The 24,638-nt window shown below is 42.9% G+C and overlaps 1 protein-coding gene across 24 annotated transcripts in view; it reads left to right on the forward strand.

The window, feature by feature from the left end:
- ADARB1 (adenosine deaminase RNA specific B1) overlaps positions 1–24,638 on the forward strand; it is a 154,929-nt gene that overhangs the window by 111,890 nt on the left and 18,401 nt on the right. For 21 of the 24 annotated variants that reach the window (XM_063659773.1, XM_063659766.1, XM_063659779.1 and 18 more), the window contains one exon: positions 17,405–17,586. The exons of the other annotated variants lie outside the window; for them this stretch is intronic. In XM_063659773.1, the coding sequence (XP_063515843.1) occupies positions 17,405–17,586 (182 nt within the window). The remainder of the gene's footprint in view (positions 1–17,404; positions 17,587–24,638) is intronic. 24 annotated transcript variants of the gene reach the window in all.

Below are 24,638 nucleotides of genomic sequence, written 5' to 3' on the forward strand. Positions count from 1 at the left end.
TAATATCATTTGTTCATTTGTCTTTTGAATCTCATGCCTTTTTCCTCTTGATTTTCAGAGTTCCTTTTATAGTTGATATTGTGATCCTTAGTCCTTTGAGAAGATGCAGTGCCTTCTCCAAGTCCTTTCCCCCTTGAGTAGTCTTGCAGTCTGTTGAAGATGATTTGAACATATACATAAGGGTTTATTACTGTGCTGTCTGTTCTATTCCGTATGTCTATTCTTTATGCCAGTGTCATGCTGTTTTGATTACTGTAGCTTTGTAATATGTTTTGAAATGAGGAAGTTTGAATCCTCCAACTTTATTCTTCTTTTTTCGAAATTGTTTTGGCTATCCAGGGTCTCCTGAGATTTCATAAAAATTTTTGGATGAAGTTTTTCAAAAAATGCCATCATTATTTTGATAGGGATTATGTTGACTCTATAGATTGCTTTGGTTAATATGGACATCTTAACAATATTAAGTCTTCTAACTCATGAACATGAGATATATTTCCATTTATTTGTATCTTCATTTCTTTCAGCAGTGTTTTATAATTTTTATTGCACAAGCCATTCACCCCCTTGGTTAGGCTTATTACTAAGTAATTTCTTCTTTTTTGTGCTATTGAAAATTGTTTTCTTAATTCCCTTTTCGGATCATTCATTGTTAGTACATGGAAATGCAACTGATTTTTGTGTGTTGATTTTGTATCCTATGATTTTGCTGAATGTGTTTATTATTTAAACAGTTTTGTGGAATCTTTAGGGTTTTCTACATATAAAATTATGTCATCTGCAAACAGATATAATTTTACTTCTTCCTTTCCATTTTGGATGCCCTTTATTTCTTTTTCATGCCTACTTACTGTGGCTAGAACTTCTAATACTGTGTTAAATAGAAGTGGCAAAAGTGGGCATCCTTGCATTGTACCTGATCTTAGAGGAACAGTTTTCAGTCTTTCACCATTGAGTACAGTATTAACTGTGGTCTTTTCGTAAATGTCCTTTATTATGTTGAGTTAGTTTTTTTCTATTCCTAGTTTGTTGAATGTATTTATTATTATTAAGAAAAGGTGTTAAATCTTGTCAGATGCTTTTTCTGCATCAGTTGAGATGATCATGTGGCTTTTGACCTTCATTCTGTTAATGTAATGTATTAATTGATTTTCATGTGTTGAACCATCCTTGCATTCCAGGAGTATCATGATGTATAATCCTTTTAATATGCTATTGAATTTGGTTTGTTGAGAATTTTTGCATCAGTAGTCATCAGAGATACTGGTTTGTAGCTTTTTTTACCCTTCTTCATGTCTTTGGCTTTGATATCAGGGTACTGCTGGCATCACAGAGTGAGCTTGGAAATGTTCTCTTCTCTTTAGTTTTTTTGGGAGAGTTTCAGGAGGATTGGTGTTAATTATTCTTAAATGTTTGGTAGAATTCTCTAGTGAAAACATTTGGTCATGGGCTTTTTTTTTTTGAGATGGAGTCTTGCTCTGTCACCCAGGTTAGAGTGCAGTGGCACAGTCTTGGCTCACTGCAGCCTCTGCCTCCTGGGTTCAAGTGATTCTCCTGCTTCAGCCTCCCGAGTAGCTGGGATTACAGGCGCCTACCACCATGCCCAGCTAATTTTTGTATTTTTAGTAGAGATAAGAGTTTCACCGTGTTGGTCAGGCTGATCTTGAATTCCTGACCTCAGGTGATTCACCTGCCTTGGCCTTCCAAAATGCTGGGATTACAAGCATGAGCCACTGCCCCCAGCCATGGGCTTTTCTTAATTGGGAAATTTTTGATTACTGACCCAATATTCTTATCCATTAATAGTTTGAATGAATTCTTTTTCATATTCATTATTCCTGCCATCATTTGGCTACCATCTGCGTGGAATATATTTTTCCATCCTTTCACTTTTGGCCTGTGTATCCTTAGATCCAAAATTAGTCTCTTATAGACAGTACATAGTTGAATTCTGTTTTTTTTTTAATCCATTTACCCAATCTGTATCTTTTGATTGGGGAGTTTATTCATTGACATTTAAAGTAATCACTGATAGGGAAGACTTACTGTTGCCATTTTGCTGTTTTCTGTATGCTTGTAGCTTTTTGCTTGTTTTTCCCTTATTCTCTTACTGCCTTCCTTTGTGTTTCTTTCATTATTTTTTCTAATGATAGGTCTGTTAGTCCATTTCCATTTTCATTGCTGATAAAGACATACCTGAGACTGGGCAATTTACAAAAGAAAGAGGTTTAATGGACTCATAGTTCCACCTGGCTGGGGAGGCCTCACAATCATGGCAAAAGGTGAAAGGCACAATTCACATGGCAGCAGACAAAAGAGAGCTAGCTTGTGCAGGGAAACTCCCCTTTATAAAATCATCACATCTCATGATACTTATTCACTATCACAAGAATATCGTGGTAAAGACCTGCCCCTATGATTCGATTACCTCCCACTGGGTCCCTCCAACAATACATGGGAATTGTGGGAGCTACAATTCAAGATGGGATTTTGGTGGGGACATAGCTAAACCATATCTATAGGATTCTCATTTCTTTTTTTTTTCCTTTTGTCTCCCTGGGGTACAGAATCTCATTTTTTTGTGTGTATATTCTACAGGTATTTTCTTTGTGGTTACCATTGCAATTACATAAGACATCTTTAAATTATAGCATTCTATTTTAACTTAAACTTCGATTACATAGTAAAACTTTACTTCTTTACTTCCACCCCTTCACACTTTGTTATTGATGTCACAAATTACATCTTTATATACTGTATATCCATTAATATACATTGTAGTTGTAATGTTTTTGTCATTTAAATTTTATTCACCAAAATTACAATAGTATTGGTTACTGTATTTGTCCATGTGCCTCCCTTTACAGGAGAACCTTATTTTTCCATACAGCTTAATGTTGCTATTTACTGTCTTTTTATTTCAACTTGAAGGACTCACTTTAGCATTTCTTGTAAAGCAGGCTAGTGGTAATGTACTCCCTCTACTTTTGTTTATCTGGAAAAGTCTTAATTTTTTCTTCATTTTTGAAGGACAGTTTTGCCAGATCAGGTATTCTCGGTTGACAGGGTTGGTTGTTTTTTTTTTCTTTCAGCACTTAAAATATATCATTCCACTCCTTTCTAGCTTGCAAGGTTTCTGCTGAGAAAGCCACAGATCTTATGAATCCTCCCTTGTATATGACAAATGGCTTTTCACTTGATGCTTTTAAGATTCTCTGTCTTCACTTTAGACAGTTTGATTGAAATGTGTCTTAGTGTGGTTCTCCTTGGATTTATCCGTATTTCATTTCTTTGAGCTTGAACTTGTATGGTCCATTTTTTTCCACAGATTTGGGGAATTGTTAGCAATTATTTCTTCAGATAAGCTCTTAGCCCCTTTCTCTCCCTCTTCTCCTTCTCGTATTCCTAGAATACTTGTATCAGTCTGCTTGATAGTGTTCCATAAGTCCCTTAGTCTCGCTTCACTTTTCTTCATTCTTTTTTCTTTTTGCTCCTCTGACTCAGTGATTTCAAAAAAGACAGTGACCTGTCTTCTTTTTCTACCTCATCAAGTCTTCTGTTGCATGCCTTTAATGATATTTTCAGTTCAGTTATTGTATTTTTCAGCTCCAGAATGTTTGGTTCATTTTTATACTAATATCTCTTTGTTGATATGCTTATTTTGTTCTTGCTAAGTTTTTCTTATTTTGTTTAGTTGTCTGTGCTCTCTTCTAGCTCATTAGGCATCTTTATGACAGATATTTTAAATTCTTTTTTAGACAGCTGATAAATGTGCATTTCTTTAGGGTCAGTTTCTGGAAATTTACTTTTGGTCCTTTGGTTGGGCCATGTTTTCCTGTTTCTTGTATGCCTTGTTTATTTGTGTGTTTTGCTAATATTTGGGCATTTGAAAAAAGAACCACCTCTCCCAGTCTTTGTGTACCGGCTGTGTACAGAGGAAGTTCTTCACTAATAAGCTGGCTAAAAAATCTAGGACCTCTTATGCTTTTTCTGATTTCCTGCTTCTCCTGGTGTCTTCCTGGAAAACTGTATCTCTGATGTGCTGCTTGCCTCTGTTTTTAGTGGCTCCCAAACTCTGGCACCAGTCTCATCACCGAGTCTGATGAGACTCAGGCAAGACAGAAACCAGCCCTTCAGGCAGACTCCAGACAGCCAGAACATCAGACTAATGATCCACTCTTTTGTTTCCATCCCAAGAGAAGAGCCCCAGTATGGAGGCTTCCTCCCAGTTAGGGGGCACCTTGCTATTTAGGGAAAGGGGTACAAACAGGCATGCCAAACATCGTGAAATTTCCTATCCCTTTCACTGGAATCTCTTCCTAGTTTTACAATGGCTTGGATACTGTAGCTCCTCATTTGGTCTCCAGAGTTCTCACAGAGCCATTCTGGTCTGTATATTGTTGTTAACTCAGGGTCTCTATGGGGGAAAGAGGGCCTGTAGCTTCCTAGACTGCCATCTTGTTGAAGTTGTAGTCCAAACACCATTGATTTTTTAATGTTAACCTTATGGCCAGCAACTTAACTCACTTCTTATTCTATTTATACTTTCCTGGTTGTTCTTGAATGTACCAAGTCACAGTCTGTAGATGTTTCCTGTTCTATATCTTCTTTTGTTATATCAGTGTTGTTTTTCTTTATTCCTGCTGTCCAGGACCTTGGATGATATGTTACAGCACTGTCCATGTTTTCTTCCTGAATCTCAGAGAGATTGTGAGTGAAGTTTCTCCATGATGTACAGTTTTTCCTACAGGGTTTTAGTAGGTAGCCTTCATCATGCTAGGAAAATTCTCTTCTATTCCTATTGTCTTAGAGCCTTTTTATTATCATATATTGGTATGTAACTTTATCAAATGTTTTATGTGTGTCTATTTTTAATAATGGTAAATAATTAATAGATTTCCTGATGTTGACTACCTTTTTGCATTTTTGACATAAACCTTACTTTATTATAGTCACTCATTGTTTTAACACACTGTTTGATTTGGATGACTAATATTTTACTTAGGATTTTTGTTTATAAGTTAAATAGGCCTATACTTTTTCTAAACTTTTTAATTGTTCTTATCTGATTTTGGAATCCAGGTTATATAGCCTCATAAAGTGTGTTTGTCTTCTTGTTCTACTTTCTGAAGTCTCTTCTGTGAGACAGCAGTGTATAGAAAGAACCCAAGAGTGAAAACATCCAGTCCTCATATATATATATATATTTTTGTAGTTATCTTCATGGTCATCCTCATCATTTTGGCAGGAGACCAGTCTAGATATTGTAGTTGTAATTTCAGGTCCTTTTCTGCTTACTAGTTTCTTAAATTTTTGTTTCTTCTAGAACAAATTTTTAGCCTTCATATTATTCTAGAAATTTATCTGGAATTTGAAGGTTTGAGGCTGCTTTGAAATAAGCCAGTCGATTGTGGCATTCAGGCAGAGAAGGTGGATCTATAATTAGAGAATAGAGTAGTGGCGGTAAGAGAATGAGAGCTAAAAAAGAGTCAGCTAATGCAGTCAGAAAGAAGAATGCTAGAATTTTACTATAGTAGAGCTACAATAATTTCTGTGGTTATGGTTTCAAAGAGAAGGTATGGGAAGGAGTAACCCAATAAAGTGGACATTTGAAAATTATGATGTATTGTATTTTACAAAGAAAGCCCCACCCCAATGCCTCTCATCTAAAATCCTCTCCAACAATGTGACCTTGCCACTGTCCCATTAAGAGGTGATGTCTCTGTCCCATCCCCCTGAATCTGAGCCTGCCATGTGGCTGCTTTGAATAAAAGAACGTGGTGGAAGTAATGCAGTGCTAGTTCTGGCATAGCCTTAATTGGCCTGGCACCTTCCATTTCTTGCCTCTTGGTGGCAGCCAGCGTGTGAGAGTTGTGACTACTTTGAGACCACCGGGCTGTGAGAAGCTGCCCTCCGTGTAGAGGGCCCTGGAAGATGAGGCACCACTTGAAGACAGAGAGAGGGCAGGGAACACTGAAGCACCAAGTGTGTAAGAAAAGAGTTCACCTGGAAAATGGAAGAGAGAAGACAAAATTACCAGTATCAGAATGGGAGAGGTGAAATTACCACAGATGCTACAGATACTAAAAGGATTGTGAAGAGAAATTATAGACAAGGCTATGCCAATTGACAGTTTAGACGAAATGGACATATTTCCTGAAAGACACATACTACCGAAGCTCACTTAAGAAGAAGTAGATAACTTGGGCTATCTATATGTATTAGAGAAAATGAATTTGTAATTTAAAGCCTTTCCCACCAAAAATGACAACAAAAGAAAAACCCCAAGCTCAGATGGCTTCACTATTGAATTCCAAACATTTAAGGAAGAAATACCCATTTTGCACAAAATGTTCCAAAATTGAAGTGAAAGAAATACTTCCCAACTCATTCTGTGAGGCCAGCATTTCCCTGGTTCCAAAACCAGATGAAGATACCCCAAGAAAATAAAACTACATGTTAAAATGTGCATGAACATGGATCCAAAAGTTCTAGCAAAACTTTAGCAAACCAAATACAGCATCATGACCAAGTAGGGGCTATCCCAGGAATTCCAAGGTAAATGAAACATTTGAAAAATCAATATAATTCACCATATTAACAAACTAAAAAAGACACAGAAAAGGCATTTTGCAAAATCCAACATGTGTTGCTCATAAAAACTCATAGCAAAATAGAAATAGAAGGAAACCTTCTCAACCTGATAAAGGAAATCTATGAAAAATCTACAGGTAATGTCATTCTTAACAGGGAAAGACTGAATGTGTTTGCCTAAGATCAGGAACAAAACAAGTTTATCTGCTCTCCCCACTTCTGTTCAACATTGTATTGGAAGTTCTAGCCAGTGCTATAAGGTCCTAAGAAATCAGTGGTATCCATATTGAAAAGGAAAAAGTAAAACCGTCTTTATTTGCAGACATACTTGTCTATGTAGGAAATGAGATTGATATTATACAAAGCTATGAGAATGAATGAGTGATTTTAGCATTGTGGCAGAATATAAGATCCAAAATGCAAAATACAAAATCAGTTATATTTTTTACACCTGCAATAAGCAGTTGAAATTGAAATGTGTAAAGCAATACACTGAAAGCTGTATATTGAAAACTGTAACACATTGCCTAGAGAAATTAAAGAACTAAATAAATGGAGAGATACATCATGGTCACTGGTTGGAAAACTCAGTATCGTCAAGATACCAGTTTTCACCAGATTGATCTATAGACTCAATGCAATCCTAATCAAAATCTCAACGATTTTTTGGAGAAATTGACAAACTGATTCCAAAATCCATATGGAAATGCAAAGGACATAGAATAGCTAAAACAACTTTCAAAAGGAAGAACAAAGTAAAAGGCTAATACTACCTGATTTCAAGATAGTAATTAAGAAAGTATGATTTTGGCATAAAGATAAGTATACAAACAACTGATTCCTTATTATTTAGAGTGGTTTTAGGTTTATGGGAAAACTGAGTTGTAGATACAGAATTTCCCATATACCCATTGCCCTCACGTACGCACAGCCTCCCCCATCATCAGCATCTCCCACTCCAGTGCTATATTCCTTACAATCGAAGAAGCTACACGGACACATCATCACCACCCAAAGCCCACAGTTTACATTAGGGCTCACTCTTGATGCTACACATTGTCTGGCTTTGGACAAATGTATAATGACGTGTATCCACCATCACAGTGTGAGACCAGAGTAGTTTCACTGCCCTAAAAATCCTCTGTACTCTGCCTGTTCACCCCTCTCACCTCCTAACCTCTGGCAACCACTAATCTTAATGTCTTTGTAGTTTTGCCTTTTCCAGAATGTATCTAGTTGGAATCATACAGTATGTAGCCTTTTCAGATTGGCTTTTTACACATAGTAATTTACATTCAAGATTCTTTGATGCCTTTTCATGGCTTGATAGCTCATTTCTTTTTAGTGCTAAATAATAGTTTGGATGTACCACAGTTTATTCATTCACTTGCTGAAGGTTCATTGCTTCCAGGCTTTGGCAATTACAAATAAAGCAGCTATAAATATCTTTGTGCAGGTTTTTTTGTGGACATGAGTTTTCAAGTCCTTTGGGTAAGTACCAAGGAGCACAAATGCTAGGTAGTATGGTGAAGGTATGTTGAGTTTTGTCAGAAACTGCCAAACTGTCCTTCAAAGTGGCTGCATTGTTTTGCATTCTCACCAGCAATGAGTGTTGTCCCACATTGTCACCAGTATTTAGTGTTGTCAGCAGTTCTGGTTTTGGGCCATTCTAATACACATGTAGTAGTATCTCGTTTTAATTTGCAGATTCCTAATGACATATGATATGGAGCATCTTTTCATGTGTTTATTTGCCATCTGTATATCTTCTTGAATGACGTGTCTGTTAATTTTTTTTGGCCGTTTTTTAATCAGGTTGTTCATTTTCTTATTGTTGAGTTTAGAGAGTTTTTTGTATATTTGGAAGAGTTCTTCATAGATTTATCAGATATGTCTTTTGCAAATATTTTCTCCTAGTCTGTGGCTTGTCTTTTCACTCCCTTGTCTTTCACAGAGTAGAACTTTTTAATTTTCATAAAGTCTAGCAAATCAGTTATTTCTTTCATAGATGTGCCTTTGATGTTATATCTGAAAAGTCATCACCAAACCCAAGATCATCTAGATTTTCTTCTGTGTTATCTTCTAGGAATTTTATAGTTTTGCATTTTACATTTAGGTTGTGACCTACTTTGAGTTAATTTTTGTGAAGGGTGTAAAACCTATGCCTAGATTCTTTTTTTCTTTTTTTGCATGTTTATGTCCATTGGTTCTAGCACTGTTTATAGAAAATACTACCTTTTGTCCATTTCATTGTCTTTGCTTTTTTGTCAAAGATCAGTTGACTGTATTTATGTAGGTCTATTTCTAGACTTTTTATTCTGTCCCATTGATCTATTTGTGTATTCCTTCACCAATACCATGCTGTCTTGATTACTCTAGTATAGTAAGTCTTTAAGTCAGGTAACGTTAGTATTACAGCTTCATTATATTCCTTCAATATTGTGTTTGCTCTTCTGGATTTCCCTTTTTATATCAGCCTTAGATACAGTTCATCAATATCTACAAAATAACTTGTTGGAATATTGATTGGGATTGTGTTGAATCTCTATGTCAAGTTGGACAGAACTAACGCTGAGTCTTCCTAGCCATAAATATGGAATATCCATTTATTTAGTTCTTTGATTTCTTTCTCTAGAATTTTATAGTTTTACTTATACAGATCTTGTACATACTTTGTCAAATTTATACCTAAATATTTCAGTTTTGAGGGTATTAGTGTAAATGATGTTGTGTTTTTAATTTCCAATTCTGCTGTTCATTGCTGGTCACAGTTAATTTTTGACCAAGGCACAAAGGCAATTCAGTGGAGAAAGAATAGTCTTTTCAACAATGATGCTGAAATAAGTGGATATCCCTGTGCAGAAAAAAAAAAAAAAAAAAGCAAAAAACAATCAAGCAGCCAAACAAATGGACTGCACTTATATTTTGCACCATATACAAAATGAATTTGTAATGGGCCATAGACCTAAATGCATAAAAATTCTGGAAACAGGAGATAATCTTTGTGACATTGAGTTAGGCAAGTTTTTAGCTACACTAAAAAAAGACTTTCCATAAAACGGAAGAAACTGTCAAAGTTTAAAAATTACTTCTTTCAAAAGGCACTGTTTAAACAGTGAGAAATAAACTGACAAACAGGGAGAAAATGTTTGCAAATCGTATATCTGATAAACGATTGGTATCCACAATCCACTGGTACTCTCAAAACGCAACAAGGGGAAAAATAGTTTTTAAAGTGGGCAAAATGTTTGAATGGACACTTCAACAAAAAAAGATACACAAATGTGAAATAAGCACATGAAAAGCTGGTCAACACCATTAGTCACTGATGAAATGCAAAGGAGATACCACAACACATCTCTTGGAATGGCCAAAATTAAAAAGACTGGCCAAACCAAATGTTGACAGCAATATGGAGGAACTGGTACTGTTATCCACTGTGGATAGGTATGTAAATAGAACAATCACTTTTTAAAGACAGTTTGACACAGCCAGGCACGGTGGCTCATGCTTTTAATTCCAGCACTTTGGGCCGAGGCAGATGGATCGCTTGAGGTCAGGAGTTCGAAACCAGCCTGGCCAACATGGCAAAACCCCATCTCTACTAAAAATACAAATATTAGCCAGGCATGGAATCCCATCTACTCGGGAGGCTGAGGCAGGAGAATCACTCAAACCCAGGAGGCGGAGGTTGCAGTGAGCTGAGATTGCGCCACTGCACTCCAGCTTGGGCGTCGGAATAAGACTCAAAACAAAACAAAGACAGTTTGACAGTTCCTTAAAAAGTTACAGATATGGCCAGGCGTGGCGGCTCACGCCTGTAATCCCAACTCTTTGGGAGGCTGAGGCGGGTGGATCGCAAGGTCAGGAGTTCGAAACCAGCCTGGCCAGTATGGTGAAACTCTGTCTCTACTAAAAATACAAAAATTAGCCGGGCATGGTGGCACACACCTGTAGTCCCAGCTACTCGGGAGGCTGAGGCAGGAGTATCGCTTAAACCTGGGAGGCAGAGGTTGTGGTGAGCCGAGATCACGCCACTGCACTCCAGCCTGGGCAACAGAGCGAGACTCTGTCTCAAAAAAAAAAAAAAGTTACAGATATGCCTGCCATGTGGCCTAGCCATTTCACTGCTCGTGGTTTACCAGAGAACTGAAAGCATATGTCCACACACACTTATACATGGATGTTTGTAGGACTTTCTTTGTAATAGACAAAATAGTCAAAAACTGGAAGCAATCCACGTGGCCATCAACCGGTAAATAGATAGAACAGACGGTGGCATATCCGTGCAGTGGAGTACTACTGGGTGAAAAAAAGAACAGTGATACACACTACAGCATAGAGAAATCTCAAAATAATTACGCAGAGTGAAAGAAGCCAGATAAAAAAGAGGAATTACCATACAGTTCCATTTGTATACATTTTGGGAGAATGCAGACTAATCTACAGTGGCAGAAAGCAGGTCAGTTGTTGCCTAGTGGGAACAGAACGAGATGTAAGGAGACAGGAGGTTTGGGGAGTGAGGTCTCATGGGTACATACAAATGTCAAAACTTACCATAGTGTCCCTTTAAGTGTGTGCAGTTTATTGTATGTCAGTTGTACCGCAGTAACTCCAGGAGAAGAAATCACATGAGAAAATGCTCCTATAAGTAAATGACAGAAAGCATCACAACTAAATGAATTAGAAAAATTCAAATAAGTTAGAAGGAAGCAAACAGTAAAGTTAAGAGCAGAAATTAGTTTTGTAAGCAACAAAGATGTAGTAGTGAGCAGTAACAAAGCCTCTAAGGTGTCAGTACTTAGAAGAGGCAGGCTGATTAAAGTCAACAGAACCAGTGAGGCTGATCAAGAAGACAGAAGGCACTACCAAAACATATCTGGAATGAAAACACGGATATCCTTCAGGGTCCAGCAGAGATTGCTACAGTGGAGAGTCATAGACACTTCAGCACTGATAGGTTTTAAAACTGAGACAAAATAGAACATTTTCTAGAAAAGTGTACATTGCTAAAAGTGACTTGAGCATATGCAGAAAATTGGAATAGAACTCTGCCTATTAAATCACACACACACACACACACACACACACACACACACACACACACAGAGAGAAGAAATTAAGAAAATACAAGGAAGGAGGGTCTGTGGAGAGAGGGGAAGTGGTTGGCCCAGACAACATTGAGTGAGTTCTAGACATCTTTTGCGGGATGATTATCCCCATTTTATGTAATATTTTCCAAGGATAGAAAAGTAGGGAAGAACTCTGCAGCTCATTGTGTGGCTCATAACTCAAAGGTTACTACAACCTTTATCTCCACACCAGACAAGGACAGTAAAGGAAAACAAAATGATAACATGTCATGAAAATACACATTTATACACTTACATTATCTTTAAAAATTTAGCAAGCCAAATTCTATTTTATATTTTTTAAAGCTTCATTAATTCCTCTTAAATCTATCATTTCAATGTGATTTTAATAAAAATCTTATTTTTTCATAGTACTTAAAAATTGAATCCCAACATGGAAATAGAAAACTAACAATATAAAACCATAGTAATCAAAAGTGAGTGGTAATTTTCAGCAGAACAGTGGCACAGCATACAATCTGAAAAGACCTGCAGACCCATGGGGCAGCACTGGTGATCAGGCCTGCCCGTGTTTAAAAGAAAATGTAAACTAGATGGAGGCTTGTCTCTCTCACAGAAAATTAAGTCCAAAAATAGGTGGCCCAGAGATGCTCTGGTGGCTCCATGGTCTGGAACCTGATGCCTCTTTGTCCTGCACTATCTAAGAGGTCTCTTCTGACTTCAGGGTCTTCATAATCCCTAGAGCTGACCAAATCCCTGAGCACCCAGTCTGAATTCCAGGCACAGGGACACTTCAGCCAGCTCAGCTCATCATCCAGAGCTCAGGCACAGGGCTCCACTCGCTATGGGGCAGCTGGGGTGGCCGGGCTTACACACTCAGCCACCTGGAAGAGAACTGGGGGCTCTGTCGTGTAGGAGGAAGGGAAGGAAGGCAGGGCTGCAGCCAGCAGTCTGTGCTAGACGTGGTGCTCACAGAAGAGATGGACAAAGCAGCCAACGCCCAGTCCTGGAGAAACAGGCTGTCTGTGCAGAGAAGCAGCCCGCCATACACTGTCCATAAAGCACATGCCAGGACAGTTAAGGACCTGAGTATGCAGAGCAGTGCCTGGCAGTTGCAGGGTTCTTCAGTAAGGCACAGAAAACCCAAATTATAAAGAAAAGTGAATAAATTTGACTAAATTAAAATTTCAGGAATTATTTACTATAACCCACATTTGGAAAAGAAAAGCCACATATTGGGAAGAGATTTCTGATGTCTCATGTGACCAACAAAGGATTCGACTTGGTTACAAGCTGATTCCTGCACCTGCATAGCACAAAGCCATCCATTTGGAGGATCCTTGCTGGGGCATGGGGATGTCACACACATAAATGCAGAAGTCGGGGCTCGTGGACCTGAACCCTTAAGATCCAAGCCTTTTATTATATAGTAATTAGACTTTACCTCAAGGAAGAAACAAGCACAAGCTGATAGAACCTCGCATGGGCGGGTCAAGAAATAGCAAATGGCCGGAAAAGTTGCCCAGAAAGAGCCCTGGTGGCCAAAATGATGCCAGTTGGCTGCAGCTGTGTCCCTACTCTGGGAGAGTGGAGAGTGGGGAGCAGCCACCTTGGAGGGCCAGGTGGATGGGGCTGGGTGAGGCTGAACTGTTCCCCTTACACAGGGCACAGTGGCAGGCAGAGGGCCCAGGGCCGTAGTAGGCTGGGGGTGGGGTGGGAGCCACGGCACTGCCACTGGAGGTCACCAGGGTGTCCATCCCGCTGGCAGGCAGTTTGGCGGTGAATGCAGCCCCAGAGAGTTGTCCACAAGACCGTGGGGTGAGAGGCTCCCATGGGGTTGGCCACCCTATGGTGATTATGTTGGCGTGGGAGCCGTGGGAAGGAACGAGAGTCTTGGTTCAGATGACCTCGGCCTGTGTCCTCAGCTGCACACAGCTGTGGGAACAAACAAGACCATCCAGAGGAGGACCAGCAGCCTGTCTATTCGGAGTCGGCTATGGCAAGGGGGCCAGACCACTGTGTGTGTTGGGCAGACTCAAAGGCAGGCACAGGAAGGGGGATGGCTTTATTGTAGGGAAAAAGGGAGGCTTTGGGTATGTTCTGATGGAGGTAGGGGAAGCCAAGGTGGGCTCTGCAGAAGGTGGCCTCCCGTGCAGCTGCTTGAAGAACCCAGGGGCATCTCTGGCTGGTCCTGGGTTGGAAGGAGGAAGGGGTGAGCGTGGGGCAACCACTAGGAAGCTGTAGTCCTTCCTGAAAGCCTGGCTGACTGGGCTGAGTGCTGTGGAGGCTGTGGTTTGGGTCATAGTAGTTCTGCCCTGTGTGGTCTGGCCGACATCTGTCTGCAGCTCAGTCTCAGGCCAGGCCCTTTACTGAATCAGCGGACAGATCAGATGATAGCAGTCTGGACTCTGTTCCTAAAGAAATGGCACAAGGAAAATGAAAGACGAAGAAGGCCAGGCACAGATGCCTAGACCTGGGTGCACTGAGCCGGAGGCCATGCTGTGAGAGTGGGGACACCTGTAGGTTCCTTGGGTGTCAGCCAAACACACTTCATGGCACGCTGTGAGTGGGTACCTCCCATGGGGTCCGCAGGACAGGTGGCTGTGGACATGTAGTGGGTATCTCTAGGAGATGTCGTGCCTGCAGTCTTTGCAGAGCTTTACTTGTTTTACTTGCATGGACACTGACTGTGTCTGACACCCTCTCACTGGCGCTAGGCGATTTCATCCTGATGAAATTTGTCCCAGCTGTCCTTTGTGAGGTGCATTGGTGGAAGCTGGTGCCACACCATTTCCCACCCAGGGCCTCTGCAGAGCTGTAGACACTCCTGGAATTCTCTTACAAAGCATGTGTTCAGAATTAATGACTCCTAACAAATGAAGGTTTCTGAAGGATCACTGCTTTAAAGTTTGCCCAGAAGACTGAATTCAGCTTAAAGATGCTCTGAGTCCATAGAGGCTTCTAATCTGTAGAAGAAAGGGGCCTGTGTTTCTTAGAGGTATTGAATCATTTCATGCTTTTTCTGTAAGTTAGGGAAACCTTCATTTTCATTTCCATTTTGGAAGGTGGAAGGAACGTGTCATAGGAATTGGAGGATTTGTCCATTCGACACATATTGATCTTCTGTATGTGCCAGGTACATATTGTAAGTGCTGGGATAGGTCAGTAAAGACAGCAGACAGAAACCTCTTCCTGCACTGGGGTAGGATGGGAGCAGAGAGTCCAACATGGATCTGTAAATTATGTGGAGGTCAGAATGGGGATGGAGGGCTTGGGCGGCAGGGAAGGGAGGTCTCAGGCAGCAGGTAAGCAAAAGGCTTGAGTGGCTGGGAAGGGAGGCCTCCCTCAGAAGGGCTTTTGTACAGGGACCTAAAGTTGGGGCAGCCATGGCTGCCGCTGGGTTTGGTGTTCCAGCTGGTGGACCTGTGGACAGAAGCTTTGGGCAAGCAGCAAGGAGGTCCCTGAGGGTGGCCAGAAGCTTGGGGACAGGTTCAGGGTGAGAGGTGACAGGGCTGGGGGATCTGGCCGGAGGACTGCCGGCATTTTCTTGGGAGCCACTGGACTGTTTTGTGCCAAGGAATGGCCTGTGCTGGCCCACGTGTTCACAGGGGTCAAGAGGAGAGGGCTTGGGGCAGGCACCGGCTTCCCCTTAGGAGAGGGCGCCATGACACAGACAGGGTGGCGTGACTTGACCCATGGCCTAGCAGTGGCCAGAAGTCAGGTCCTATATCTCTTCCAAAAGTGGATCCCAGGTGATCTGCTGATGACTGCTGTGACAGGCATGAGCAGGGTGAGGGTGACCCCAGAGTGGGGACTGAGCAGCTGGAGGTCAGTGCTGGAGCATATCCAGAATGCGGCTTAAACAGGTGAGGTTGGTGGCTGTTTGTTCTGTGCTGCCTACCCCACTTGTCAGCTCTGCCCCACTAGGCTCTTGAGGGGGCATGGAGTGGCCCTGAGACTTCAGGCCTCCAAATACAACTGTGGGCATTGTCAGGCAGAGGCTGTGCCGTGGAGTGAGTGACAGAGGGGGGATATATGAAGGCTGGTTCCAGTCTGGGCGTCAGTCAGCCTGCTCCAGTCTCAAGTCCTGCCACATCCGCAGATCTAAGCCCGAATGTTTCTCATCTTCCCTGGCCGCCCTGTCCCCACACTGCCCAGTCAGCCCTCATTTCTGACCCGCACTGCTGAGCACCTTCCCCTGCAGTGTGTGCCACGCTGCTGACGCCGCTTCATAAAATGCACACTCGCCAGCCCCTCCCCCAAGACACTGCCATGAAATCAGACTGGGCCACTCCAGAGGCCTCTCTCTGTCCTCTGAATACCGCCCCCTCCCTCATCAAGCTCCTGGCTGCTCAGGGGCCCCTGCCCTGCCCCTCTGCCCTGGTTGCCCTTGCTGCTGTCCTGTGTCCCCTGCCCCCCAGGCTGGGACATGCGTTCCTCCCTCAGCCTCACAGCCCCCTCCTTTGGGGCTAAGCTTCAGGGTCACCCCAGGAGCATTCCTTCAAGTACATACACCCCTTTTTCTTTTTCACAGAACCCTGCCCTTTCTCCCAAATTGATTTTACCTCAATTTATGGTTCTTCATTTGTCTTTTCATTGCATTATTGTTTACCTCCTGGGCTGTGTCTCCCCCCAGTACCTCACACCCTGTGTATGTAGCGCCCAGCAAAGGGTGCTCCAGACACAGCAACTCCCAGGCTGAGCAGAGCATCTCTGCTGTTTGTGGGGCTCAGAAAGAGAGAACAGGCATATTGTGAAGGCATGTGTGTGTTGGAGCTGATAATGAATACCTAAGTTGCCATTGGCATGCATAATTGGTGTCATGCATGTCAGCTGCACACGTGCAGTCGCTGTAAATCCCCACACCCTACCTGCCTATGCATTCTGTGCCATTGTCACTTGCAGAGAACAGGAAATAAGCAGTTTAATGTTTTGAAGGACCTCTTGAAGAGCTGTCCTTTTTTAATAAGTATAGTGGTCTCCGCTTCTCCGTAGATGTGTCTCAAGACCCCCAGTAGACTCCTGAAACTGTAGATAGTACTGAACCCTGTACGTGCTGGTATTTTTCCTGTAAGTACCTTCCTATATAAAGTTTAATTTATGATTAGACACAGTAAGAGATTAACAGTCACTAATAATAAAATAAGAGTGACTTGAACACAAGCACTGTGATGCTGTGACCATCAGTCTTGTCACCAAGGTGACTGCTAATGGGCCGGTGGCATCTGCAACGTGGATGGTTCACATCCCGGGCTGGACAGCACAAGATTTCATCACACTCCTCAGAACGGCATACAATTTAAAGTCTGCAAGTGTTTATTTCTGGAATTGTTCATTTAATATCTTCAGATCACGGTTGACAGTGAGTCACTGAAACCTCTGAAAGTGAAACCTCAGATAAGGGGACCTGCTATAATAAAATAAATATGTAATTTCCTTTCTGATATTTCCCACAAATTTCTCACAAGAAACATATGTGGCTCATTAATTGTGGGAAAACGTAATGGTAAAAACAATCACAGTGTAAAATAACTTTTAAGTAGATTTTTGTCTTTGTGATCATGAGCTGCTAAATCAGTCTATGACTTTTTGTTGCGCTCCTTCGTCGGTTGGGATCCTGCAGAATTGCCAGTGCATCCCTGTAACGACGCAGGCTTGGGCTGGGCCGTGTCGGCACTGAGTCCGAGCTCCCTGAAGACTGTGCTTTCTTCTCCCTTCAGCTGGAACGTGGTGGGCATCCAGGGATCCCTGCTTAGCATTTTCGTGGAGCCCATTTACTTCTCGAGCATCATCCTGGGCAGCCTCTACCACGGGGACCACCTTTCCAGGGCCATGTACCAGCGGATCTCCAACATAGAGGACCTGCCACCTCTCTACACCCTCAACAAGCCTTTGCTCAGTGGCAAGTATCTCTAGAGTGTGCTGATTTAATCTCTGTCTTGATTTTGCAATGTTTTCATCCTCATGAATGAAAAAAACACCACCTGCGCTGCTCTGTGGCTATCAAAAGAACATCAGAGTCCTTCTAAAGGGACCCAAGGTGATACTTCTGGGTCTCTTCGGGCCTTGTCTCTAGGGCCTTTTAAGTGAGTCTCTCCATAAGATTAATCTCTTTTACTGATCACAAACCTAGCCATTCATAGAAGAATTGATGGGCTCACACCTGTCATCTCAACACTTCGGGAGGCCAAGGCTAGTGGATTGCTTGAGCCCAGAAGTTCAAGACCAGCCTGAGAAAAATGGCAAAACCCCATCCCTACAAAAAATACAAAAAAATCAGCCAGATGAGGTGGGGCACGCCTGTGGTCCCAGCTACTTGGGAGGCTGAGGTGGGAGGATCACCTGAGCCCAGGAGGTCAAGATTGCAGTGAGCCAAGATTGTACCACTGCACTCCAGCCTGGGCAACAGAGTGAGACCCTGTCTTTAAAAAAAAAAAAAAGAAAGAAAGAAATGAAAAATGAAAAGAATGAAATTATGACTGGGCTGGGCACCTGTCTATTTTCCTCTCACTCAGGCACTGTATTCATTCCTGTCTCAGCAGCAGAGACTCACAGACACTGACAATTATGTCAGCATTGGCTTTCCCAGACTAACCCTGAGCCAGGTCTCCGGGCCGTTTACGCTGTCTTGGAACCACCAGGGTGTCGTCCACAGTGATGAGCTGCCTAGAGCCTGCCCCGGGCTCCCTGGAGAGGCCCTGTTGGCTCCGAGAGGTGGTGACAGGTGGAACCAGGGGTGCCAATGGCAGGCAGAGGCTGTCTCCCTGGTGTCTGCACCTACCCTCGATTCCCTTCATTGCTGGTTTTCTTTTTTCTTTTTTTAGAATTTCAGTGGCTAACAGTAAAGTGAACAGGAGCTTTTGAATTCAAAGGTCCTAACTTCTAAGCTCACCTTTATTTAAAAGGACACAGTTAAGGTATTTTTATCTTTTTAAACATATAATTTTACTACTTTTTTAAAAGCTCAAAACTAAAACCATAATCCTAACCTGAAACATGTTTATTTTGGGGTGTGTGTGTGTGCTTGTGTGTGTGCGCTGCCTTGTTTTCTAGTGCTTGGCAACTAGCACGCCTTTAATTTGAGAAAAAGCAGTGTGGAATTTTATTTGAAAGCATGCCTGTCAGAGCACATGAAGGAGGCAGGGATGGGGGAAAAACAGTTGTCTTTAGTTAAATTTTACAGCTCCCTAACTTAACCGTTGTGTTTTAAGAAAAACAAAATAGACAGATAAAACTTGATGGTAGGTAGGTTGAAATTGTAGCATCAATGTCTTTTGAAGTATTTTGTTGTGTATTGGTGTGTGAATTTCTCATGATTCAGAAAATTTCCCTCTTTGCTCTCTATCTTCTGTACTTGAGCGAAGAGTGCTTTAATTTTAGCTGTCACTCATCTTTCATATGCATAGATACTTAAAACATTGCATGTGGAATATGGGATGCATAGGTGATATTCAAAAATAGTTGTTAATTAGGGCCTTGTTGAATAGTGCTGTCTAAGCAATATCTCATCCATAACTAAAATCTGCAAAGACAGAATCATTTTGCTAAAGAAATTTTCTAAGATATTGAAAGTAGAGCTCATTTATAAAAGTCAGTGTATTTTTATCATATTTCACTTATGTGAAAAGCATCTATATCTGTTAAAAGACCTTGAAAGATAGTGTCTGCAAGATAGAGACTTCAAAGTTACTGATGCTGCTGTTTATCCTTTCCTCCTCAATATCTTCTCTGATTTTTTTTTTTTTGAGACAGAGTCTTGCTCTATCGCCCAGGCTGGAGTGCGGTGGCGCAATCTTGGCTCACTGCAACCTCCACTTCCCAGGTTCAAGCAATTGTCCTGCCTCAGCCTCCCAAGTAGCTGGGATTACAGGCGTGTGCCACCACGCCCAGCTAATTTTTGTATTTTTAGTAGAGACAGGGTTTCACCATGTTGACCAGGCTGGTCTTGAATTCCTGACCTCAGGTGATCTGTCCGCCTCAGCCTCTCAAAGTGCTAGGATTACAGGCGTGAGCCACCGTGCCTGGCCTCCATCATCTCTAATCTTAATAGCCTAAAGCACATTACCAAACCCCTCCCCTGGTCCCCGCTGCAGTGAGCTGTGCCGAGCTGATTCAGCAGCAGCAGAGAGAGCCTGGGTTGGAGCCATGAGGCTGCCCCTGCATCAGCTATGCCTGCTTGGCAGCTTCTGTGTCTTGGGTTCTTCATACGCCCAGTGGTAGGGATGGACCGGGCACCCCTTGCAACCCTTTTGGACAAATGTGCCACTGTCCTGTGAAAATAACACCACTCAAGCTCCAGGAGGTAGAACCTTACTCAAATGCTGAGCCAGTAAACAATGTCACTCTAGCATCAAAGTCTATTTCAAAATGCAAACTATTTGAAATATCTTATTTTTGGTAAATGCTTTATTTTGGAAATGGGTTTTTGTTGTTGTTTCCCTGAAGAGAGTTCAGATCAGCAAAGCAAGTAGCTTTGGAGAAGACACCTTTAGACAAGGACTCCTGTGAATCAGGACAGTGTAGCAGGAGATTAGGTGAGCCAGAGGGACAAGGACTCCTGTGAATCAGGACAGTGTAGCAGGAGATTAGGTGAGCCAGAGGGACAAGGACTCCTGTGAATCAGCAGGACAGTGTAGCAGGAGATTAGGTGAGCCAGAGGGACAAGGACTCCTGTGAATCAGGACAGTGCAGCAGGAGATTAGGTGAGCCAGAGGGACAAGGACTCCTGTGAATCAGGACAGTGCAGCAGGAGATTAGGTGAGCCAGAGGGACAAGGACTCCTGTGAATCAGGACAGTGCAGCAGGAGATTAGGTGAGCCAGAGGGACAAGGACTCCTGTGAATCAGGACAGTGCAGCAGGAGATTAGGTGAGCCAGAGGGACAAGGACTCCTGTGAATCAGGACAGTGCAGCAGGAGATTAGGTGAGCCAGAGGGTGGAGCAGGATGGGAGGCAGATGCTTCTGCTCACAATTGAAGTCGAAGGCAAGTAATGCTGTGGGTGTTACTGGAGACAAAAGGAACCAAGTAAGAAAAATCTGGAGAGGCAAATGCTGATGTCTTAATAGATTTGGGAGGTCACACTCTTTAAAAATGGGTCCCAAAGCAAAGCTCTCAAAATTTTATTAAAAGAAAAGTCTTACATTTAACAAGTGAGCTGGACAGAGGAGCTATCAGGACGTTGGCCCCCCTGCTGTGCGTCTGCACTGTGCATCACAGCTCACGTCGTGTTTGTTACACTTTGTCACCTCACATTTTATTATAAAGGTCATTCCCGTGTTAAAAAGAGAGCAAGGTATGACGGCGCCTAGTGAATTGTAGTGTCTTTAGGGAGGAACAAAAATGGACATAAATGAATACAAAGAAAAGATTACCTGAAACCGTGTGCAAATCAAAGTAAAAATGTAGGGATAGGGTGTTTCTTTCTTTTAAAAAAAAATGCTGTCAGGATTAAAGTGAGAAGAATTTAATTTTCATTTCAGCCTGAACACTAGTTTTACTTTCAGAAAGGTTCTTGGTGCCAAGCTGTGACACTTTTGCCTTTGTGGGTATGCACACTTTGTACCCTTGCTTAGCACTGTGGAAGCAGAAGTCTCTCAAGCTTTCTCAGACTTTCTCTCAAATGAGTTTCACATCCAGCACTTGCAAGTTTCAGGACAGTTCCAGCTTCTAATTTATGTCCATTGATCCCCTGAGTGTGAGCTCCTCAACTGGCCCAGTTTGTTGTCCACGGCTCACTAAGAGAACCCCAGAAGGAGCAGGTGCCCAAATGCCTCATGCGGTGGCTGTGGGGACCTTGTTGACAGACAGCCTGCTCTGGGCTCGGCAGACAAGGCTCCCTATCCTGCCGCTTTTCATGTTGAACGTTGGCATGAAACGTTAACAAACAAGGCCGCATGATGGGGTAGGGTCCTCGTGAACAGCTTGCATTTAGGTATCTCTGGGAGGACAGCACAGGGACCCGAGGGGGCTGGCAGCAGGCCCAGGTGTGTGGCAGGAAGAAGGCAGATGCCTGCCGAGCTGCTGTCCACCCGAGAGCATTCGACATTATGGGCAGGAAGAGCAAGGGAAGCTGGTTTAATGAGGCCCTGGCTGGAGTGAGAGAGAAGGAACATCACTGTGAGAGTGTGTGAAAGTGTGTGTGTGTGTGTGTGTGCGCGCGCGTGTGAGTGTGTGAGTGCGTGTGACAGTGTGTGCATGTGAGTGTTTGTGTGCATATGAGTGTGTGCATGTGTGTGTGCGTGTGCATGAGTGTGAGTATGAGAGAGAGAGAGTGTGTGTGTGTGTGTATGCATATTCTCCAGGTAAGAGCAGGCATCGGGGTTGTGGAAAAGAGGTGTCAGTAATGTCAGTTTCCTCCTTGCCCTGGTTTCTAGGAGGAGTGAACGTGCCATAAGTCATTGTAGAAGAGAACGACCACCAAGCTTGGCTCCAAGTACAGAATCATTCTTTTCATCTGACAATTTTTCTTTCCAGTTTACTTTCTGTTTTCCTCCCCTTTACTTTTGCTGGACTGATTAAATTGTCTTTCCCCTTTCTTCCCACTGGTGGGAAGTTCTAAATTTTATTTCTATTCTGACCAGTGGTTACCCCAATTTTTTAAAACAAATATGTTTAAATCACTTTGAAAAAATGTTGGCATCAAGAATTAATATTTGTAAAGGTCCAAACTTGGGAAAAGCTGAAATATTGGGCTCATTTTTATTCCACACTCTTCCCATCCTCATCTTCGTATATTCTGATGACATCATCTTGAGTTTTAGAAATTCATTTAATATTGTGCTTTTTCTTTAAAAGCCTTTCTTAATGAGTCACACAGCCACATGATCAACAATTGTTTAGATGAAAATGTAAGAGCTCCTGGTTTTTCTTCTAACCAGTTTTCTGTAGCCAGTGCCCCTGCCCTTAACTCCACATCCAGACTTATTTTTCACTTTGCTGGAATACATCCTTAATTGGGGTGACAGGGTGATTTCTTGGTTGGTTGTTTTTGTTTGATTTTTGGAGAAAAGTCCTGTGTGGGTGGGGCCCTGGATCTTGACGTTACCTGGCCCTCGTCTGTGCGCCAGGTGGACTGGGGACTGCAGATGTCTGGGCTCTGCCCTTCCCCCAAGGACACGTCAAGACCTCCACACCACCCCTCCATGGTCACCCTTTGTCACAGAGCCAATTTGAGTTTCTTTCCTTTCTAGAAGGTACCCCCTTGTTTTCTCTCCTATAGCGTTACATTTATCTATTTTCCTTAAAATTCAGGAATTTCAACAGATTAAGCCTAGGTGTGTGGCTGGTTTGTTGGAGTTTCTTTCCTACTTACTACCCTGAACCCTCTGATCTGGATTGTTGAGTCTTCACTTCTGAGAAGTTTCCTTCTGTCCTGTCACTTCTGCTAGAAGCATCTTCTCTACCCTCTCTGTTGTCCCTGAAAGTGCTGCTGAGCAGAAGTCACAGGCCTGCGACCAGTGTCTCTCCTCTCATCTGATGTGCTTTTTTGACTGTACTGCCTTCTAAGAGAATGCCTGACTTCTCTGTCACCATCTCAGGAGTGAACTGTTTTTCCCGCAGAGCAGGCTCCCCAGGAGCTCATGCCTAGCCCACTTCCCTGCACCGTGGCCGCCACACGGCTCCCTCTCTTGCTCTAGTTCTCCTTTCTGGGAGAGTGACTCTATTTGGGGCTCCTCATCTCTGTTGGGTTTTCAGTGGCTGCATTTGGGACTCCTCATGTCTGTTGGGTTTTCAGTTCTCCTTTTGCATACTGAGAGAACAACGTTCTAGTGATTGGAACTGTCTAGAAAAGAGTTTCCTGAAAGGAATTGAGCTCCCCTGACTGGAAGCGTTCAGGTTGGAATTGGATGGACACTGTTGTTATGGACACGGTGACAGGGGATCTGGCTGAAAGGATTAACCCACGTGATCTCCAGGTGTCTTCTAAACTCGAGATCCTACGGAGTGCAGTTTGCTTGTTTTTAAATTCTCTGTGCGGATGACTGTAATGGTACAGTACAGTTACCTATTTTATCAATGACACTTTTGAAGGTTTTTAAAAATAATAATAGTTATACTTCACTGACTGCCATCCTCAGGCCATCTCTCGGGCATGCATGTGCTCAGGTCGGGAGCCAGATTCTTACATGCACCCCTGAATCCACACTGCAGCCCTTTGGGCCGGGCCTGCTGTCACCCTTCACAGTGGAAGCAGCCGCAGCCAGCAGACACCACAGGGCTTGCAGCTCACAGCCATGTTCCACTGTCCATAGGATAAGTACAGCTTGAACCCACATCCCACCTTTGACCACCCCAAGCCTTGCCTCCTATGGACGAAGACAGTGCACGAGAGTGCCTTGGGGCTCCCCCAGGAGCTGCTTCAGGAAAAGGAGGAGCTAGCAGGATCACTGTGAGCCTCTCAGCCCCACTCCACCTACTGCACCCCTTCATCCATGTCCAGTTAGCATCTCCTGCCCATGCAGCTGTCTGGACATGAGCCCACCTCACTCAGGACCACAGCTCTGAGGCTCTTTCCACAGCTGGTGTTTTAAAACCCCGAGGTCTCCTTTGAGAAAGGAATGTTATGTGGCCAGAGGTCCTCTGTGTAAAGCCCTCAGCACCTGGCTGGGGTTAGTGGACAACCAGGACAAGGCACGTCCGAGCTGGCAGAGAAAGCCTGAGAGCAGCCCTGGGGAATGTGTTGGAAGGGTCAGGAGAACCCAGCCATCTTGCTCTGTACGGATTCTAATGGATTGTGTTTATTTCTCTGTCAGCTCAAGGGCTGCCCTTCTTAAGACGATCACTGTGAAAGGCTCAAAGGTGCTCTTCTCTCAGCTTAAATGGCAGGTTGGTCTTGGACCCAGAGGGGCTCAGAGGCTCCTTCCTGTGTTGCATGGCCTGTATCATCCTCACTGGGGGGTGCTGTGCACAGTTTTCCTTATACTGTAACTCATGCCCAGGTCTTGACTCTTTCT

Source organism: Pongo pygmaeus, chromosome 22, assembly GCF_028885625.2.
Source record: "Pongo pygmaeus isolate AG05252 chromosome 22, NHGRI_mPonPyg2-v2.0_pri, whole genome shotgun sequence".
Classification (NCBI taxonomy): domain Eukaryota; kingdom Metazoa; phylum Chordata; class Mammalia; order Primates; family Hominidae; genus Pongo; species Pongo pygmaeus.